This window comes from Abramis brama (assembly GCF_963993115.1).
Source record: "Abramis brama genome assembly, chromosome: 1".
Classification (NCBI taxonomy): Eukaryota; Metazoa; Chordata; class Actinopteri; order Cypriniformes; family Leuciscidae; genus Abramis; species Abramis brama.
Window position 1 is genome coordinate 7,325,490 of NC_139963.1, and position 22,678 is coordinate 7,348,167.

General features: G+C 37.3%; 1 protein-coding gene and 1 long non-coding RNA gene across 2 annotated transcripts in view; one reads left to right on the forward strand and one right to left on the reverse strand.

Annotated features, from left to right (window-relative positions):
- LOC311080038 overlaps positions 1-22,678 on the forward strand; it is a 98,397-nt gene that overhangs the window by 63,669 nt on the left and 12,050 nt on the right. The gene's annotated exons all lie outside the window — the stretch shown is intronic.
- The window catches only part of LOC311079647 (uncharacterized protein), a 46,563-nt gene that overhangs the window by 3,906 nt on the left and 19,979 nt on the right, over positions 1-22,678 (reverse strand). The window contains exons 6-9 of the mRNA XM_084109259.1: positions 21,714-21,887; positions 18,133-18,306; positions 16,667-16,840; positions 15,690-15,851 (exon numbers count right to left, since the gene is read on the reverse strand). Coding sequence (XP_083965385.1) covers positions 15,690-15,851; positions 16,667-16,840; positions 18,133-18,306; positions 21,714-21,887 — 684 coding nt within the window. The remainder of the gene's footprint in view (positions 1-15,689; positions 15,852-16,666; positions 16,841-18,132; positions 18,307-21,713; positions 21,888-22,678) is intronic.

Genomic DNA, 22,678 nt, shown 5'->3' on the forward strand with positions numbered 1-22,678 from the left:
TATTCTGGAAGAACTGGAAAACGAGGAAAAGTTCATTTGAGAATCTCAATCAGTGGTGGGATGTGGGTAAAGTTAACATAAGGATGTTGTGTCAGAATTATTCATCTCATATTGGATCAGTGGTGAGGGATACTGTGAAAAGACTACAAAGAGACATTGAACTTTTAGAACAGGACATTTTTAATAATAATAATGAACTTGTGCATGATGATGCTCTACAAAAGAAAAATAAAGAGCTTGGGACTTTTCTACAAGAGCAAGTAAAGACAGCTCTAATAAGGGCAAGATTTTGCTCTATTAAAGACATGGACACCCCTAGCACATATTTTTTCAATCTTGAAAAGAAAAGTACAACACAGAAGCAAATATTTCATCTTCGTCGTCATGATGGTTCTATAACAACAGATCCTGCTGAAATAAGGAAGATGTCTGTGGATTTCTACTCACAATTATATGCTTCTGAAAACTGTAACCATGAAAGCGCTGAAGATCTACTTAGTGATCTACCAAAGATTGAGAGTGAACAGAGAAAGACTTTGGATGAGAACATTACTTTTCAAGAGCTTACAGAGGCAATGCAGCAGTTGTCCACGGGTAGATCCCCAGGAATTGATGGACTGACTGCCGAATTCTATCAATGTTTTTGGGGTATTTTAGGAGAAGATTTTTATGAGGTACTTTCTGAATGTTGCCAAAGTAAGATACTTCCCACAAGTTGTAGTCGGGCAGTACTTTCATTACTTCCAAAAAAAGGAGATCTGGGACTTTTAAAAAATTGGAGACCAGTGTCATTGTTGTGTGTTGACTACAAAATATTCTCAAAATGTTTGGCTAACAGGTTGAAGTGTTATCTGGGTTTATTGGTGCAGAAGGATCAGACGTACTGCATTCCTGAAAGATCTATAATGGACAATATCTCATTATTACGTGATGTTATTGAATTAAGTCAATTAAATAATTCTGAAATTGGTGTTCTTTCTCTAGATCAGGAGAAAGCATTTGATAGAGTTGACCATGGGTATCTCTATAATGTTTTACAGCATTTTGGCTTTGGTGAAAATGTTATTTCATATATTCAATTGTTGTATTCAAATGCAGTTGTTCTTGTAAAAGCTGGTGGTGGTTTAAGTGCACCAATACCTGTTTCTAGAGGAATTAGACAAGGCTGCCCACTTTCAGGACAGTTATATAGTCTTGTCATTGAACCTCTTTTGTGCAGGTTAAGGAGAAATCTCAATGGAGTCTTAATCTCAAATGGAGACATAAGTTCTATAGTGTCTGTATCGGCTTATGCTGATGACGTTACTGTTTTTATTAAAGACCAGGATGATGTTACAGTTTTAACGAAGATCATTGAGCAATATGAGAAGGCATCCTCAGCTAGATTAAATTGGGGGAAAAGTGAGGGTTTTATTATTGGACAGTGGATGGGGAAAAGACCTCCGCAGCTTCCTGGTGGTTTAAAATGGGGCAGGGAAGGGCTAAAAGTTTTAGGTGTATATTTAGGGAATAGTCAATTTCAGATGAAGAATTGGGAGGGAATGCTGGAGAAAGTGATTGCCCGATTGTCTAAATCAGTGGTCGCCAACCCGTCGATCGCTGGTAGATCTTTATCACTGTCCCGGTAGCTCCCGAAAATAAAAACGTTTTCAGTTTTGCAAGCATCTGTATTTCTTAATCCAACTGCTTTATTTTCAATGAAGTGACCAATCCAATAAAAGAAGAGCACCCGTAAATTAACTGTCGCAAACGTCAATATCTCCATGGTGATAGCCCGCGCGAGGTAACATACTACAAACTAGAATGGCGGAGGCTCCACGAAAGAAGGCAAAAACATACAATTTTCATCCAGAATGGGAACAGGAATTTCTGTTTACCTTGGTAAAAGATAAGTGTGTATGTATGTTGTGCCACCAAAAACAAGCATTATGTAAAAGAGGGAATCTGGAGCGGCATCACAATACCAACCATCCGAAATTTAAAGACTGCTACCCCGCAAAAGAGCATGATTCGTGCACGGAAAGTTGACGAGCTGAGATCTGAGTTGAAGGCCCAGCAATCACTTTTTACAAAATCTGCTGATCAAAATAAGGCTGCTACTGAAGCATCATATCGTGTAAGTCACTTTCTGGCTAAAAACAAAAAGCCTTTTACGGATGGCGAATTATTCAAGGAAGCCATGGCCATTACTGCAGAGACTATTTTCAAGGATTTCAAAAACAAAGACGACATAAAAGCCTCACTCCGTGCTGTACCTCTCGGCCCTGCATCAGTGGCAAGGAGGGTCGAGTCACTGTCAGAGGACGTGGATCGACAGGTTTTAAAGGACTTGTCACTCTGTGAATATTTTTCACTGCAGTTCGACGAATCTCTGGATGCAGTGGACACAGCTCAGCTTGTTGTTTTTGTCAGAATGGCTTTCCAGGATTCTACAACAAAAGAGGACTTCCTCACTCTTTTGCACTTAAAGGAGAGAACGCGAGGTGAGGATATTTACACTGAGTTTAAAAAATATGTAAGCGAAAATGATATCCCCATTCATAAACTGGTAGCAATTACCACCGACGGAGCACCGGCGATGCGTGGCGTGCGCCTTGGTTTTATAGCACTGTGCCGTAATGACCCTGATTTTCCCGAGTTCAAGAATTATCATTGTGTTATTCATCAGCAGGCCTTAGCAGGGAAAGTCGTAGATTTTTCACACGTAATGTCATTGGTGGTCAAACTGATAAACTCGATACGAGCAAAAGCACTTCAGCGTCGCTTATTCAAGGCGTTACTGGATGAGCTCGATGCCGCGTACGGAGACCTACTACTTCATGCTGATGTGCGGTGGTTGAGCCGCGGGAAAGTGCTCCAGCGGTTTGTTGACTTACTGCCTGAGATGAAGACATTTCTATCTGCAAGAAACGAGGAGCACAAGGAACTGTCAGATGATGCGTGGCTGTGTGACCTGGGGTTTCTGACAGACTTGACCGCAAAGCTGAATACACTCAATAACGAGCTCCAGGGAAAAGACCGACACCTGCCACACATGATCAGCGCAGTGAATGCTTTTAAGTCTAAGCTCGGTGTTTGGATCACACAGCTTAAAAACGGGAGGCTAACACACTTTCCCAACCTGGAAAAAATGTCACAGAGCATTAAAGACAAGGACGTTTTTCACCCTGAGAAATACTGTGCTCACCTGGACAAAGTTGCAACAGAGTTCAATATGCGTTTTGGTGAGTTAAACTAAATGGAATGCATTGCTGCATTTGTCTCAAACCCATTCATGCTCATTGATATAGAACAGGTTGCAGCCAAATTCCAGCAAGTATTTTCTTTGTCAAGTGGAGTTGACATGGAGATGGTTGATTTGCAAAATGACATTGAGCTGAAAGCCAGATCAAGGGACAGTGACTTTTGGGGACTTGTCAACAGAGAAAAGTTTCCGCTCCTCACTGCATGTGCACTAAAAATGAGTGCCTATTTTGGATCAACTTACCTCTGTGAAATGGCATTTTCACAGATGAAAATAATCAAATCAAAATGACCACTGGTCTAAATGGAAATGGCTATTACCACAGTTGTCGTATAGAGGGCGAGTTTTGGTTATTAATAACCTAGCTGCCTCTACACTGTGGCACAAGTTTATTGTTATGGAGCCACCTGATGAACTGATCTGCCGTATACAAAGAGCATTGGTGGATTTCTTCTGGAGTGGGCAGCACTGGATCCGGGCAGCAACACTGTATTTACCTGTCCAGGAAGGTGGCCAGGGGTTGGTGGATGTGAGGAGTCGTATCAGTGCCTTCAGGATACAGGCAGCACAGAGACTCCTCTATCATAAGGACTTGACTTGGGCCCAAACTGCTTGTGCTTTGCTACAGAGAGCAGGAGGACTGGGATTGGACAAACATTTATTCCTAATAAAACTGGAGGAGGTGAGCTTGTCTGAGCTTACCCCCTTTTACAAGGCTATGTTAAAGGTCTGGAGAACTGTTTTTAAAGTGGAGCGGGACATTGATCCTAATGGACAATGGGTCACTGAAGAACCCTTGTTTTTTAATCCAATGATCCAGACAAGGATGTTATCTTCTGTGAGTATACGAACATGCTTACTAAGGAATAACATTGTAAAACTGGGGCACCTCTTGGATAATAATGGATGGAGATCGGCAGAGACCCTCAGAGAGGTGACAGGATTACGGTCACTAAGACTTACAGCAAAACTAATGGAGGAAATTTTGAATGTAATACCAAGCAGCTACAGAGAGATCATCGCAAGAAAGGAGACCAATGAGAAAGGATTCCCAAAGATAAAAATAACTCCCGCAAGTAAGGAAGATCTGGAAGGTGTGGAGTTTGGTTCAATTTTGTCTTTTGAGGTTCCTCAAATAGAACTCTTCGAGTCTACATCAAAGAAGGCCATTTATCACATTACGGTTAAGATCATACATCAGGAATCACTCAGGAGAGTAAAAGCCTCTGGGTGGCCAGGTCTGTTGACACCAGAGTTCCTCGTGAGGGACAGATGGAGAGCACTGTATAAACCTCCGGTGGAGAAGCGAACAGCTGATCTACAATGGAGGATTATTCACAGGGCAATAGCTACAGACAGACATGTGGCACACTTGAATCCAGCAGTGGGTGGGGAAGGAGGAGGATTTAGAACATTTGTTTTTAAGATGTGAAAGGCTACAAAGTCTTTTTAACCTTCTTAAGGAATGGTTCAGGGAATTTAACGAGGCTTTTTCGGATAAAGTGTTTATTGGAGGGTTAAAGTATGCATTTTTGATAAGGAAGAAAGTGTGTTTATTGAGTTATTTGATTGGGACTGCAAAATTGGCAGTGTGGAAAACCAGGAAGAACAAAGGCTTGCAATTGGCATCTACGGACCCTGAAGTTATGTTTAGGAAATTAGTAGCAGGAAGGCTTAAAGTAGAGTATGCATATTATAATATGGTTAATAATGTAAGGAGTTTTATTGAAATATGGTGTGTTGATAACGTTTTATGCACTATTTATGATGATGCGATGGTTTTGAACTTTTAATTTTATTTTTACTTTTGTTATATACATCTGTGGGTTTATATATAATCTAATTTAATAATGTAGAATTATTTTAGAATGAGTATATGAATGTATGAGTTTTGAAATGTAAAATAAAATAATTTTTGAACCTCTCTCTCTCGCTCACACACAGTCACTCTCTCTCTCTCACAGTCACTCACTCTCTCTCTCTCTCTCACAGTCACTCACTCTCTCTCACTCTCTCTCTCTCACAGTCACTCACTCACTCACTCACTCACTCACTCACTCACTCACACAGTCACTCACACAGTCACTCACTCACACAGTCACTCACTCACACAGTCACTCACTCACTCACTCACTCACTCACACGTCTGGTTCACTATCTTTGTGGGGACTCTCCATAGACTTAATGGTTTTTATACAGTACAAACTGTATATTCTGTCCCCTTACACTAACCCTACCCCTAAACCTACCCATCACAGAACACTTTATGCATTTTTACATTTTCAAAAAAATATAATTTAGTATGTTTATTTACCCATTCCCCTCATGGGGACCGCTGGCTGGTCCCCACAATGGAGGTGATCTCAGGTTTTACTATCCTTGTGGGGACATTTGGTTCCCACAATGTAATATAAATCAAACGCACGCATCCGGACAGTATAGAGAGTGTGAATCTTACTTGACAACAACTGGTCCTATATCAATATTTTAACGAATATAAAATAATAACCTTAAATAATGTATAATTACGACACACGTTTTAAATGTACTTTTTACACACGAGAAGCATGCTCAACATGGACGCTGAAGCGTTTGCCATGGTAACGAACAACACCTGCTTGTGAAGGCGAATGAATATATCCTGTATCTGAGACTAATACTGATACTTTAAATCACTAAATATTGAGAATGACTGAGGATTTTGATGATGCAAAAGACGTGCGCGCTCACGCTGTGAGATATGAATATGAAAGGCTGCGGCATCTCAGTAAAATAATAAAGCTCTTCTTCTCTCTCTTCATTAAAGCTCCACTGAAGGGTTGCCAGATATATATACAGTACAGGCCAAAAAAAATGGAAAAATTACTATTTTTAATGTTTTTGAAAGAAGTTTCTTCTGCTCATCAAGCCAGCATTTATTTATTTTATTTTCAGGATATTATTACAATTTAAAATAATTGGTTTTCAATTTATTATACTTTAAATTATAATTTACTTCTGTGATGCAAAGCTGAATTTTCAGGATCATTACTCCAGTCTATCACATGATCCTTTAGAAATCACTCTAATATGATGATTCATTATCAAAGTTGGAAACAGTTCTGCTGCTTAATATTTTTTTATAACCTGTGATACTTTTTTAAGGATACTTTGATGAATAAAAAGTAAAAAAAATAAAATAAAATAAAATAAAAAGAAGCAAATGTTTTAAAAAAAAATTCTTTTGTAACAACAATATACACTACTGGTCAGTAATTTTAAAATTGTAAAAATGTACAGGGAGACTTTATATTTAAAAACGGTGTTTTCTCAGTCAAATCATAAAATTTCCTATTGATTCAACAGAACGCGTGAGCTCACTAGGGAATACCAGTATGGCGGCAGTGGTTTATAGAGCAGTGGTTTAGAGCAGTGTTTCTCAAACTTTTGCTGCCATTCTCCACTTTGGAGGTAAGAAAGGGTTAATACAATGTATTTTATTAACATCACATTTTAAAAACATAACATCACATAACAGCATTACAAACTTTCAAATAGAGAAAATAAAAGTGCAATTATATTATCACTTTGCATGAAAGTAAATAATAATAATAATAAAGCAATTGTGTTTTGCCTATGATAACATCGAATTAAAATAAAATAAGTGTGGACTAGTTGTGCTTTGCTTCATTTTGTCACTTTGAAAACTGCATGCAAAAAGAACAAACAAAATTGACACACACAAAAAAAAAAGACTGAATGAAAAATCGCATTCGCTATTTTTTCAAAGGCGACCGTTATTTAGAGCGCGTCACTTTATTGTTTCCATGGTGACGCGTCATTGCTAGTCACGTGACACACCGCAAACACAATAGCGCTGAATGACTGATGATCTGCTTTTATTTCCTTTTCCCTTTTTTTTTATTCAAAATATTCACAAATGTGTTAGCTATAGCGTGACATATCTGGTATTCCGATTGTCAAATATGTGCAAGTGGATGTGTTTTGTTGTTTAAACACCTTTACAACAATTGCGTTAGTTTGAGCTATAGCGTTATATGCACGATGCTGCCATGTTAGTTTGAGCCAGTTCAGAGAATGAGTGTGTGTGGTTTACATGAAGCCTCTAGTAAGGGTTTCACTGAGGAGGAAAAGTCCCTGAGGAAAGGGATTTCTTTAAAGGCACACTATGCAGCTTTCCGTTTTTGTCAAACAGCGACCCCTAGAGTCGCCATGGAGTACTTGTATTTAACGTTACTGTCATAAATACCACTCGCGCAGAGCCGTCTCTGCACTCACGGTCTGATCCCTTCCGCCCCCTATACCGGTACCTGTTCAGTAGGATGGAAACTATAACGAGTGGAAATAAGGTGTGGCCCCTTTAAGAGCTGCGCGCGCCCTGTTGAACTGTCGGCAGTCTGTATTGTATGTGCACCTCGAACACCCCATGTATGCGGGTTATTTCAGCTTGATGCTCATTCTTATCCTACTTTTGTTTATCAAGTAAAGCTGTGGACAGTAGAATGGGTGACAGACAGTTACACGAGTTCGATTGGGGAATAAAGTACAAGTTGTGAGATGCCAATTGCCTCCGTGAGTCTGTCTAGCCTCTAATAACTTCATCTGTGAGCTATCCCTATTGTGTATATGTGCAGTGCCGTAAAGCAATTCTTTACATCGCGAGACCTGATATGACGCGATACCTCCCGACGCTGAGGCCGGCGGCTCGCCGGCCCAAAGTTGCAAGGGTGGTTTTTTGGCTCACAGGCGCTCGGGGGCTGCACGACGACCACCATTCAACCCGAAAAAAGTCATATAACTATTCCAGTGACTCCGAAGCTGTTCGGTTAAGGTAAAAAAGTTACTTAGTTCACCTTTAAGAGCGTTGCAACAAACGTCTCAACCGTCACTCTTACCTATAAACTTCTTTTATTTATTTTAGTTGTTATAATTGCTGAGGAAAACAAACTTTTCATACTATGTCATAGTAATATAATTTATTATTCACTCTGGTCATATTTTTAAATGTCATATTTATAGTTTTAAATGTAAATAAAATAACCTGATAAGTGAGTAGACTAGGTAGGCTACTGTTGCTTTACTGTGGCGATCCAGGAGACGTCCGCTATGCGCTCTGGCTCTGACCACAGCTTATACACACTCTGCCTTGCTCTTTCAGGGAGTATTTAAAAACTATATAACTTTATACAGTTCATATATTTTCTTATTTTTTGAAAAATGTAATGTATACATTTAATATACCTTGCGTTATTCAGCCCTGACATAAAATGACTAAATAAATAAATAAAGTAACCGTAACTGGTGTTTCTAATAGTGCTGCCGAGGGAGTGACAGTAAATTTGACGTTTCTCTATTCTGGCTGCCTTAATCCATTTCTCTATTTTTATTTTATATTGAAAAAATCGTGGGAATTCAATAGTGGATTTGTTCTTTCACTATTAGATAAAATGGTAAATTAATTTGCTCTGGCCTCCCATGCCACTAAGTTTACCCTGCTATTATTCCAATCAAGGAAATGTAAAAAGGCTTGTCAAAGTTATGTGCTATTGGACAGCCCTAAACAAGGTTTGCGTAAATAAATAAATAAATGCAATATCTGGCTGTATGTTGTTAAAGTCACACTCCGGATGTTTCGATCCATAATGCCCCACTAGACCATAAAACTGACAACATGTCATGAAAATCACAGAAATTATGATGCAACACTATACTACAAGCACAATGTTAAATGTGCACACACACACACACACACACACACACACACACACGGAAACCTTCTCCACAGTTCTCTGCACTGTAGCACAAAGAATCTCAAGAGATCTCTCGCATGTTGTCAGTGTTTCCTTGTTAGACTTGGTTGGACCAGAATGCACATTGCTGTGGAGAAACAGTTGTCGTACTGCTCTTGTTTAAGAACTTAAAAAAAAACAAAAAAACATTTGTAATAATACAAATATATAATTGTTTTTTTTTACTTCTCATCTATTCATTAATGCTGTGCTTTTGGGAGATCTGAAGTAATTTTGTAGCCTACCTATTTACTGCAAAACTCCTCAGCTACACCATTAGCATGCATATGAAATATTACATTTTTAAGAAAGAAAAAGCACATTCATTAATAATGATCAAAATTCAATATGAGTTGTTTCTGGATATTGTTAGATGCATGTATCGTGCATAATTCTGCCATCTGGTTAGAATTTGTTTTGCAGATAATATAGTTTTAGCCAGAAAGTGTAATTGCCCCATAGAGATCCATTCATTTTTCTGGATGTGACTTACTGCTTTTCTAACAGCTTTTGTTATGAATATATATTTAATCATTTTAAAATACATTAAATCAGTATTTTTGTCAAAGTTTAGATTTTTTTGTTTTGTTTGAGGTCTTTTGAAGCGTCTTCTTATTGCAATAATGCCACATACATTTGCAATAATGCAACTTAAGTTGCCACTAAAAGAAAATACTTGATTGCAATTACATATTATTTATTTCAATAATCCAAATGTATAAAACGATTAACTTTAGCATAAGAAACAAATTTTTAGTAAATAAAACCAACAACAACAAAAAAAACAGCAATATGCGGATAGGAACATGAGTGAAGAGTGTGTATGTGTGTGTGTGTGTGTGTGTGTTCATTCCACACTGCATTAGTGCTCTAGTACCAGGCCTTCATTCAAGTCTGAATCTCTGTGGATTTGAAGAGATTTCAGCCCTGGTTGCTCAGAGGTCTTTAAAGGGGTCATATAATGGTACATGCACTTTTACAAGTTGAATGTACTGAAATGTGTGTTGGCAGTGCCTGTACACAACCATCATAAAATGATAAAAATCCATCCAGTGTTTTTTTTTTAATCTCCTTACATGTTTTCCCGTCTCAAATCAAGCCGTTCGACCATGTGACGTCACACGGTCGGACGCCCCTCCCACAATTGTTGATTGACAGCAGATCGAATCATTTCACACACCAGACTGCTTTACAAACGAGGGTCAGTAAAGCTGGTTTTGCTAAGAAGTTGCTCCTGAAAATAGGATCGTCTTCCTGCTGAACCTCCAGAAGAAGAAGTGAGTGTAACGTTTTATTAACCTTTATATTAATATTTATATTAATCTTTGCAAATCGCTTGCACGCTTCATGATGAATGCATCTGTTTACACTCAGGGTACATTACGGCATGTTTTCTATGTACGACGTTCTCAATATAATTCATAATCCCACGTTTATTATGAACAACGCGTTATGGTTATTGTGTTAGAAACGGTGTACGCACAGAACAGAGGGGCGGGGTGAGCAAAGCTCATTATCATTTAAAGACACATGCACTTAAACGGCGTGCTGAAAATAGCTGTTTTTGACCAGGTAATATGAGTGTTTTCTTACAATACTAATGGGAATTTTTAATTAAAGTATATTACAAACTTTTAATTTAGACCCTAAAGAATCATATTAGCTTGTACAAAAATGGCATTATATGACCCCTTTAAGAAGAGGAAGGTCTGTTTTAAGTGTCTGTTGTGTGATCAAACAACCTCTGGTGTTATCTTTGTGGTTTTCCTTGAGTGAATCACGATGTCTCGTACTTTGTTTTTGTGTTTCTCACTCTTCTGTGTATGAACCTGGAACTATTCATCTGCACACTCCGGCTCTAAAATGCCGATCTCCTCTCATCTCTGCAGATTTCCCCATCTTAATGGTCCTGCTTTAAAACTATTGCCTAGTTATTTTTTTATATATTTTTTTCAGGGTTTCTGCAGGTATCTTCAATTTAAATGTAATGCTTTTTAATGCCTTTTTTTCATTTTTAATGCCATACACGACCCATGACTAACCACGGATATTGTATGTATATATATATATATATTAGGGGTGTAACAATAAACGATAGTATTGAACCGTTCGGTACGGGGCTTACAAACCGAACGATACGTTGGACCATTTTTCTTGCCGACCAAAATATTAGATAGCAGTCGCGCTGGCGCGAACACAACAACACTGCCCAGCATCAAATGGCAAACTCAATCATGCGCTAATCATTTGTGCTTTCTGCTTCACTGACCGTTTATCAGTTTGGACCAATGTCAGTGCAGCGCGAGCCGATCTTGATCAAGCAACACTGTTACTACACAGAGATACAGTAAAGAAAGCATTTGAATTCGCCACAGAAATAATAACATCGCTGCGAGATCTAGTGAGAAGCATTCAAGTTTCTCCGTTATTACCCGTAGATCTCTATTAGATCAAACAGCGCTGCCGTGGAAACCAGGAGAAACATTGTACCATGATTAAGTCCACAAATCAGAAACATTCACGATGGATTTAATGTAGTAGGCTAAACTCTAACTGTCACCATGGAAGTTTGGCAGGAATATGTAAAATGCTTTCAAGTACATCACATATATTTTCTAGCACTTCAAAACTCAAATATGATCAAATATTTAAATGTTATTTTTAATGTGATGACCAAAAAATTTATTTTGTTCATCCTTCAAAAGATTTATAAAACTAAAAGTTTCTAGATGTAGGAAAAAAACACACTTATTTAAAAATAAAAAACACATTAATTTCCACTCTCAATTTTTTTTTAATCGTTTTGCTTTTGAATTATTATTAATTATATTTTTTATTAAAATAAAATAAACCTGTGTTTATAACTAACGGTTTAATGTTATAAAAGCTTTCCATTTCAGATAAATGCTGTTCTTTTGAACTTTCTATTCATCATAGCAATAGAAATAAAAATGTAAAAAACTGTTTTCTACATTGATGTCATTATTTACTTGATAAATTATTTTGATTTACTCATAAATGTTTCTTGAGCATCAAATCATCATATTATAATGATTTCTGAAGGATCATGTGACACTGAAGACTGGAGTAATGATGCCAAAAATTCAGCTTTGATCACAGGAATAAATTACACTTTACTATATATTCACATAGAAAACAGCTGTTTTACATTGTAATAACATTTCACAATATGACTGTATTGTTATTATTTTGTTGTTATTTTCAATCAAATAAATGCAGCCTTGGTGAGCAGAAGAGACTTCTTTTAAAAACATTAAAAATCTTACCGACTTTTGACCGGTAGTGTAGACTAAATAAAAAAATAACATTATTTAAACATAAATATGAAACTAAATACGTTTTCTTTAATGGCTACAACACGTAGGCCTACAGTACAGAGAAATTTAATGTCGGAGTGGAATCTGAGCGAACACATTTTACCAGTGAGCATGAGGGGCAGGGCTGCGTTTTTTCCAATAATAATCAAATAAATGTCTTAATCAGACAACAGACAAGCATCATAGCATAAGAAAGAAAATATAAAAGAAACAAACAGAAGTAAAATAAAGAAATAAAAATAAAAATCAATTCAAGTAAATAATAACAAAAGAGATAAAAGAGGCTCAGTAGGTTCTGCAGCACGAACACAAGTATGTAGTCCGCAGTTGTTGATGCTGTTACGTGACTTAGCGGTGTCTGACTAGGGTCGACACGTGGGGTGATGACATCATCGTTTCACAACATATACAGATTGGCTGTACACACGAAAACGCAAGGGTGTCGTTTTCAGATTTCTCCACTCTGGGACCCGGTTTAAAAGAATAGCAGTTTCAGTCTCCCGAAACGCCGGATCCATCTGGACGAAACGGCAATACGATACAATTTTTTTACTTATACAGCTAAACGTGTCTCCGTGTGGACACGTGGTTACTCTGAGTGAGTAACCTACAGTGGGCAATTGATGTTGAAAAGACATCAAATTGACGTCAAAACCAATCCATGACATTGATTTGATGTAAACTGAATGTCAAACATATCGACCTGCTCCTGCATATACATAAACCAATTCCAGTGTGGGTTTTAACTTTCTCTTTTCCCCTAATTACCACTGGAAGACATTGCCTTTCAAACTGACCTTAAAATTATATGCAGTATCTTGATCAAGTCTTGACTAACTTTTGACGTCAAATTGATATCAAGGTGCCCGCTGGGTAAAAAAGCTTGTTGGTTTAATTAATTACAGAGAAGTTAAGTTAAGATATGCGTGTTTAGACGGAGCTCGGATGTACTATATATCGGATTTGTATCTGTAAATATGTGTAAATCCACATTTGGGAGTGGCTCAGATCGGACGCGAAAAAAAAAAAAAAAAAAAAATCGGATCTCGTCCGGATTTTTGCGTTCACACATGTGCAACAAATTCCGAGCTGTGTCAGATGCGAGTAAAAGATTGAATTTTTTGTGGCAGTGTAAACGATATTGAGAATGACAGATTTTTGATGATGCAAAAGACGTGCACGCTCACGCTATGAGAGATTAATATGAAAGGCTGAGCTGCGGCATCTCAGTAAAATAATAATGCGGTTATAAGGTGTGTATAATTTAAACTACATTATTAAATAAGTGCACTAACAGCTGCTGCTCTTCTTCTCTCTTCCCTCTCTTTTCATTCATCCTTGATGAATAAAAGTATTGATTTCGTACATTTTAAATCCATCTTTTTGGTGGTTAGTGCAGTTTACAGCACAACAGCTTCGTGTCATCTCTGTTTCTGCCCGATATGCCGTAAAGATTGCTGCTTTCTGCCACGTAGTTGCGCGCGCATCTCTGTGATGACGTTGCACAGAAACCCATCTATGAGAACATTCATAAGCCACATGTTCACACAAAACATGACAACATGAAAGCACACAGCCAGTGTAAAACACAAGCTTTTACACAGCACAAGACAAAACACGACATGAAAGCACGCGGCCGATGTAAACACGAACCGTGTGCTACACAGAACACAACAACACACGACACGAACAGAAGAGCGTACGGTCTGAGCGAACTAAAAAACACACAACAAGACAGAGCGCACAAGAACAAGCGAAAGCACATCCTGTGGCTCACAACAGAATACAAACACGTGGAGCATGAATGTCCGAATCCCGGCACAGAACCAAAGCCAAACTAGACTGAAGTGCCAGGATCCAAACATGGATTACCATGCTGATAAATAGTGTACACTTTAAATCAGTGCAGGGCTCCAGACTAACTTTTCCATTGGTTGCACTGGTTCTACCAACTTACTCAGTTGGTCGCACCAGCACATGATTTGGTCGCAATCTTTTATTTTTTGTTGCTACCACATAGAATTAGTCAGTGCATGCCGATGAATAGTTGTCTTAATCTGCATAACCTAGTTTTGCACTGATGTAAAAAGACTGACAGTGACACGAAACCTCATGTTGGAAAAATGTTTTAATATTTTATCTACCAAAAGAAAACCATAAAAAAATTCCTAATTTACGTGTTTCATCAACAGTGTGCCATGCGCGTGTACATGACTGATAACAGGGACTTTAAGCAGCAGCTGCTGATACAACGGCAACGGCGTTCTGTTGCGCACGCGCTAATTTCAACCGTTTTACAACTACATCGGTACTGAAGCTGCAGACGCACACAAGTATTCACACTGGAAGCGTTTATACAGCGTCAGAGCAGCGGCTCCAAAGCTATGTATAATTGAGCATTTTTACTATACAGTATTTGTTTTTATAAACTTAATAGTTTTGAAAGTTTGTTAACATGAAGAGGTGTAATATTTTCATGTAAATGGTGAACAACAAACACAACCAAGAAAACTGCTCAGATCATGTCGTTTCAGTCATACTTCAATATGTTTATAAGACAGTAAACAGTAAAAAAAGACGCTCTCTGGTTTGATTTGGGTAGTGCTAAAGCCTATATAGGCTACATGTCTGTGTATTACATAATAATTAAAAGAAAGAGTATACCATCATATTTTTGGGCTAATTTACTTTAGTTTTTTATAATACACCATACACTGTTAGATCTTACCAGGCTTTTTTACAGTAAAATACTGGCAACATTACTGTTAGTTGTACAGTTCTTAACAAAACTAAATTAAATTAAAACTTGAGTTAACACAGAGTTAATAATGTGATCAAAGTATTACTGTGAACTTAATTCATTTGAGACCACTAAAAAAATATTGTACAAAAAAAGATTTCCACTGGACCAGCAACTACACAGTCACCGCAACATGTGGCAACACGCAGTATTTCATCAATGTTTCTAGATCTTACCCTGGACTAAAGCACAGTCTCTACTCTTCACCACTATGGTGACCCAAAAAACTAAATCTTACAGTGTTGCCAGTATATGCCTGTTTTATAACTGTTTTGTATCTCTTTATGAACTTTTTGAAGCGTTGAAATGGTAGCACTGTCAATGGAGGGACAGAAATATCTCAGAATTTCTTAAAAATGTCTTCATTTCTGTTCTGAAAATGAATGAAAGTCTTACAGGTTTGGAATTATATGAGGGTGAGAAAATAATGAAAGAATTTTAATTTTTTGGTAACTAACCCTATAAAAAAACAAAACCAATCACACCAGACAGGATTATTGTTATATTACTTAACATACTTGAGTTTGTCCAGATGGTTGAGAGTATCAGAGAGCAGCTTCAGTCCTGATTCTCCTGGGTGATTGTAGCTCAGATCCAGCTCTCTCAGGTGTGAACGGTTTGAACTCAGAGCTGAAGCCAGAGCAGCACAACCTTCCTCTGTCACCAAACACTGAGATAATCTACAACAACAGTAAGTGACCATGTTAGTTTGCTTCATCTACTGGTGGCCTCTGATTGATTTGAATGAAATCACAGTGTTGTAAAATGTGCAAATTATCAGATACAAATTATCTAAAGGATCTAATTGTAAGTTATAATTTCAAAATAAAAAAACTCTATTTTTACCCATAAAAGCTAAAAGAATTAACCCTCTGGGGTCGACAGACATACCGGCACCTTTTGATGGATTTTTCACACAATACAATACTAATTTATGTAATTTATGGTAATATGGTTATACGGCAATACATCATTCGAAACTGTAAAATGTTTACTTTCATTTGTGTCCACTTGCAATCAAAACAAAACAAACAGGATGTTTTCAGCCGTCTCTGTGAAATTTTTTTCTGCAGTGCATCAAAAAAGGAAAACAAAATTCTGCAAATATTTGTCACACAGACAGGAGTAATATATCTGTAGATACATATAAGTGTCTACTTTTAAATTATCATATTAAAAATGAAAACAAAAATTCTCTGTTTATATAATCTGTATAAGAGAGAGAGATGTAACTGTCTCTCGTGTCAGCTTCCAGCAAATGTGAACATGCCAACAGAAAGCGCACGCTAATCATATGGTTAAGATCTGAGGCAATTCATGCAAACAGAGTCAACACCCACATCAACTCAAATGCATCACGTTTCATCAGAATGATCATATTCATTTACTTTAATTTTGGGATGCAGTGAGAAATAATTCTGGAATAAGAATAATTTCACAATAAGTTTGCCACGATATGTCCTTGTGTGGTTATTTTTCACAGACCCTCAAATACCTTAGTATGTTGAGTTGACAGTTTAGACTCTTCAGTCCAGCACAGAGCAGCTTCACTCCTGAATCCTGCAGGTCATTGTTACTCAGGTCCAGTTCTCTCAGGGAGGAGTTTGATGACTGTAGAACTGAAGACACAATTTCACAGCACTGATCGGTGAGCTTACATCGTACCAACCTAAACAGGGGAGAAATAAGAAACAAATCATTACAAAAACAATATTATTAATACAGACTGGTGTTTTAGTAGCCTGACTACGTCAGACTTCGTACTTCCGCTCAATTTCATTTCGCTTCTGTACTCAGTCTGAGACAGCTTCAGAGCTTTCTGTTTGCCACCGGTCTGGAAACAGCCGGGCCAATCAACGAACAGAGGGCGGGCTGAGAGCCGCGACGTACACGCTGATTGTACCGTGGATGCGTAGATTTACTTCACATAATCTGCAAAAGTTGTTCACAGCCATGTTCACTCCGGTATTTCGCTCGATGGTTTTGTTTTCGCATCATACATGTGTTTACAGTGAAAGTTAAATGCGGCTGAGCATGCGCATAACACACGCCATAACCAAACGTTATGTGATTGGCTTACGGGTAACCAATGATTTTAAACTTCAGACAAGCGCCCCCTAGCAAGAGAGAAAACACTTCTCTGTTATGCCATTCCAGACTCTGTCTACGAAGCAAAGTGAAGTAGCAGAGTCTGGTATTACCAGGCTAGTGTTTTAGAGCACTGTATGCATTGTCTGATGTTTTTGAGAAAGGTTTGCAAAGAACATGAATGTAAAGGCCCCGATATACTTCAATGGAAATCGCTCTCTTAAAAAAAATATTTATTTAAATCAATAACAATTTCAGTCACCACTACTTTTTTCTTGGTTCTCTTTCACACATACATAGAAATACATAAACAGTGAACCCGTGCAAATATGTCAGTTGGTAGTAACAGGGTTTATACAACAGTAAATTCACATGTCCACATTAACTCTAGAATTTGGAATGCGGTGAGAAATAATCCTGAAAGAATTTACCTCAGAAAAAGAGCAAAACTGTGGTTTCCGTTTCATTTTGAGGGACTTCATACATTTGAGGATATCATTTATGATGAGCAAGTTATTTATTTTTACATTAGAAAATATGCAATTTTTTTACATAAACATGCACTATAAAAAAGTGAAAGTGCAGTTGTTGCTTTAAGGAGGTATTTCTAATGGATTCTACCTATACATCCAGCAAATGTGAACATGCCAACAGAAAGCGCACAGTATTCATATGGTAATGATCTGAGGCAATTCATGCAAACAGAGTCAACACCCACATCAACTCAAACGCATCACGTTTCATCAGAATGATCAGATTCATTTACTTTAATTTTGGGATGCAGTGATAAATAATTCTGGAATAAGAATAATTTCACAATAAGTTTGCCACAATATGTCATTGTGTGGTTATTTTTCACAGACCCTCAAATACCTTAGTATGTTGAGTTGACAGTTTAGACTCTTCAGTCCAGCACAGAGCAGATTCATTCCTGAATCCTGCAGGTCATTGTTACTCAGGTCCAGCTCTCTCAGGGAGGAGTTTGATGACTGTAGAACTGAAGACACAATTTCACAGCACTGATCGGTGAGCTTACATCGTGCCAACCTAAACGGGAGAAATAAGAAACAAATCATTACAAAAACAATATTATTAATACAGACTGGTGTTTTAGAGCACTGTATGCATTGTCTGATGTTTTTGAGAAAGGTCTGCAAAGAACATGAATGTAAAAGCCCCGATATACTTCAATGGAAATCGCTCTCTTAAAAAAAATATCGCGATGTACGAGTCCACGATAGTCACATCGCAGGATGTGCGATGTAGGCTGTTGTAGCTGATCCGTGATTCATTAACCGTACGTGCCAGCTGCTCCCCGGCCCTTGACGCATGTTTTTTGCTGATTAATTGCACAGCTTAACCATCATACTATCATAGAGTGAAAGTTTATCATTTGCATGTGTTTTTAAGTCCTGTCAGTTTAACAGGGCGCATATAAGAACGAGCAGAGAGAGAGGGAGAGCGAGAGAGCGAGAGCACCGGCCGCGCGCGCGCTCACCTTCACCGTCTCAAACAACACGAGCGCTGTCTTGCACTCTCTCCCTCGCGCATATTAATCAAAATCAATTGACACGATGGTGTCAAAAAAAAAAAAAAAAAAAAAATCCAGTGATGAAATGTTTACTGTGTTGACAAATCTTGTGCGATATCCTAAACTGCCGAGATAATTACACAACGCGTGCCGTACACGTCCGATTCGCGAACTAATGATTCCTTTGAACCAATTCAATTTAATGAATGGTTTAAACAACTGACCTGTCCAACACTGAACTAACGAGACATCTGAATTGATGTATAAAAAAAAAATCTGTAACACTTTACAATAATGTTCTATTTATTAAACGATTTAACTACATTTGTTTACATTTACTATTAGTAAACTGCACTTCTACAACATTGTTAATTTCAACATTTAGGCTATAGCCTACATTATGGAAATCAAAAGTTGTACAGTATTTGTTAAAGGAGAACTCCGGTCAATTTTAACGCTGATCTAATTTTTTTGTACATTTGGAGTGCTGTCAGTACAGAGAACAACGACAAAAATCGGTGTTGCCTACACCGTGTTATCCTCTTTTTAAAATTTGCACCCTGTTGACTTTAATGGGGCAAGTTTTAAACCTGCTTTTAGCCTCTTAACATCCTTGATGTGTCATTACAAGTGCACAGCCAATGTGAGTGATTCCTTCAGAGTGAACACGGGTGAATCTGACTGCAGTAGATGTGAAAGATATGAATAAAAATGATGTTATTTCAGCCAGCGCACATACCTGTATTTACATCCTGTTTTCGGTCGAAGTCCAAAGTAATCGATTGTCGAGTTCACGCGCGTGATCATAGGTAACTAAACTTATGCGCGTAAACTCGACAATCGATTACTTTGGACTTCGACCGAAAACAGGAAATAAATACAGGTATGAGCGCTGGCTGAAATAACATCATTTTATTTCAGTTCTCTGTATTGACAGCACTCTAAATGTACAAAAAAATGCGCTCAATGTTAAAACTGACCGGAGTTCTCCTTTAACATAGTTAATGCACTGTGAAGAAACATTACCAAACAATGAACAGCTGTATTTTTATAAACTAAGATAAACAAAGATTAATAAATACAGTAACAGAAGTGCTCATGATAAGTTCATGTTAGTTATTAGATACATTAACTAATGTTAACAATTCAAACAATATCCTAAAGTTACAAACAAATAATTTACTCTAATTTAAATAAAACTCTGATGTTTAAATCATTTAAAATGAGAATGTCAGTGTGCTTACCCCATTTTTGTTTGTTAGAAAAAATTTGATTAGATTTTATATCGCAATATATATCGCAGAAAAATAAAATATCGCAATGTCATTTTTTCCCAATATCGTGCAGCCCTATTTCACACATACATAGAAATACATAAACGGTGAACCCATGCAAATATGTCAGTTGGTAGTAACAGGGTTTATACAACAGTAGATTCACATGTCCACATTAACTCTAAAATTTGGAATGTGGTGAGACATAATCCTGGAAGAATTTACCTCAGAAAAAGAGCAAAACTGTGGTTTCCGTTTCATTATGAGGGACCTAATACATTTGAGGATATAATTTATGATGAGCAAGTTATTTATTTTTACATTAGAAAATAATTTTTTTTTTTACATAAACATGCACTATAAAAAAGTGAAAGTGCAGTTGTTGCTTTAAGGAAGTATTTCTAATGGATTCTACCTATACATTCTAATTTTGTTGTTGTAACCTAATTCAATCAGGTTTATTTAACATAAAAGGGAATGCTGTTTTAACTTAACTGAGTTACATTGACCCAATATACAATTTCCAATAAAGTTCAGGATGGACACATTTGACACATGCACACTATGACTGCACCAGACCTATAGAGGGCAGTATAGTCATGACTCATTTCTGCAACAGGAAATCTGCTCTGAATGACAAAGAAGGAAAAAAGGTTTTGTTTGCTTTTATTTGGAGTATTTGGCATTTGGAGTATAGATTGACGTGAAAAAATAAAGCATTTCAGAATAAGTTTGCCACGATATGTCCCTCAAGTGACTTGACTTTGCCTGCTCCTTGTAATCAGCAGATTTTGCTTCAATGAGAAATTGTGATTTGTGGTTATTATACACATTATGTTGCATCAAAGTGAAAATACACAACTGACATTATACAACAAACATACACTCAAAAAAATAGTTTTGCCTCTTGTTCAGTTTAATTAATAAAAATGAGCTCAAGTAAAACAATTTAACTTAAAGCATTGTAAGCCTAAATAGATCGTAGAGCCATTGCTGCCAACTATTAATTATTAATATGATTAAAATATTTATTTATTTATAAAAATGTTTGCAACCTTATGCTGCCTGTAGTGTTTCAGGTTCTTTTTTTCCGACATCAATCTACACTATATAATGACAAAGCAAAATTAAAAATTAAAAAAATAAAAAATAAACAGATTTGTGATACTGAAATATTTACTTTGCTTAAGTACACAGAGCCTTAACTCAGTACTTTTTTAAAGCACCTAATCTGGTGCAGATTACAGTTTAAAGTCTTTTTGGGTATGATGTGGATTTTCTCCCATTCTTCTTTGCAGGTCCTCTCATGCTCTGTGAGGTTGGATGGGGACCGTCTCAGGCCACAGACAAGGGACAGCCTGGACAGATGGCCAGTCCACCACAGGGCTCACACACAGACACATATATTCATACCTATGGGCAATTTCCTGTTTCCAGTTCACTTACTGTATTGTGGGGGAAAACCGGAGTGCAAGAAAGAAAACCCACACCAACACAGAGAGAAAATGCAAACTCCAAACAGAAAGTCATTTAATTACATATGCATAATGGCATTTGGAGTATAGATTGATGTGAAAAAATAAAGCATTTCAGAATAAGTTTGCCAGGATATGTCCTTGTGTGGTTATTTTTCACAGACCCTCAAATACCTCAGTATGTTGAGTTGACAGTTTAGACTATTCAGTCCAGCACAGAGCAGATTCACTCCTGAATCCTGCAGGTCATTGTTACTCAGGTCCAGCTCTCTCAGGGAGGAGTTTGATGACTGTAGAACTGAAGACACAATTTCACAGCACTGATCGGTGAGCTTACAGTGTGCCAACCTAAACAGGGGAGAAATGAGAAACAAATCGTTAAAAAAAGGTGTGTGACTGTTCAAGTCTCTCTTTTGAGATCAGTGTGCTCAATGTGCCTTTTTGTCCTTCGTTATGTATATTTGGATTGTGTTGTTCCAAAAAAAAAGCCATTCTTTTAATCTCCTCCCATTCAGCTGATAGGGCTATTAACCTGTTAACCGTTGCCAGTGCGCCCGCGCTCTGAAGCGTTTTTTATTTATTTAATTCAAAATTACTATCAGATTTAATGTTATACCTTGACAAACTATACATAATTAAAAATATATAATACTCAAGTTTCAGTATTTGACCACTATTGTATTCTGAGAAACTCATAGTGACAGTTATGTCTTAATTTGTGTCAGGAGTTATGAAATGAAAAAATGAGTCGATACCTTTAATATGAATTATGCGTGTCAGCCGCTTTCATTCATAAAAAACTCCGTGCTGTCGTCATGACAGCGATACATAAAACAACGTCCCTCAGGGCTTTAGCTCAAAAATGTGCAGATTTGGAGAAATATTGATAGATTCTCATAGATTTACATCATATTTCTATAGACAGGAATAATATTTAATGAATTTATACCCAAATGCGTCGATGTAATCTTTATGAGCGCTTATATACTCTGATATTGTGTTTTCAATTCATACCAATAGCCTGAGGGCGCTATATGCACAAAAATAGTCCATTATATAGAACATGAAGAAGTGCCATAATCATGTGACATTCAGGACGTCACTGATACACACAAAGCTAACAAGAGATCGCGCTGTAA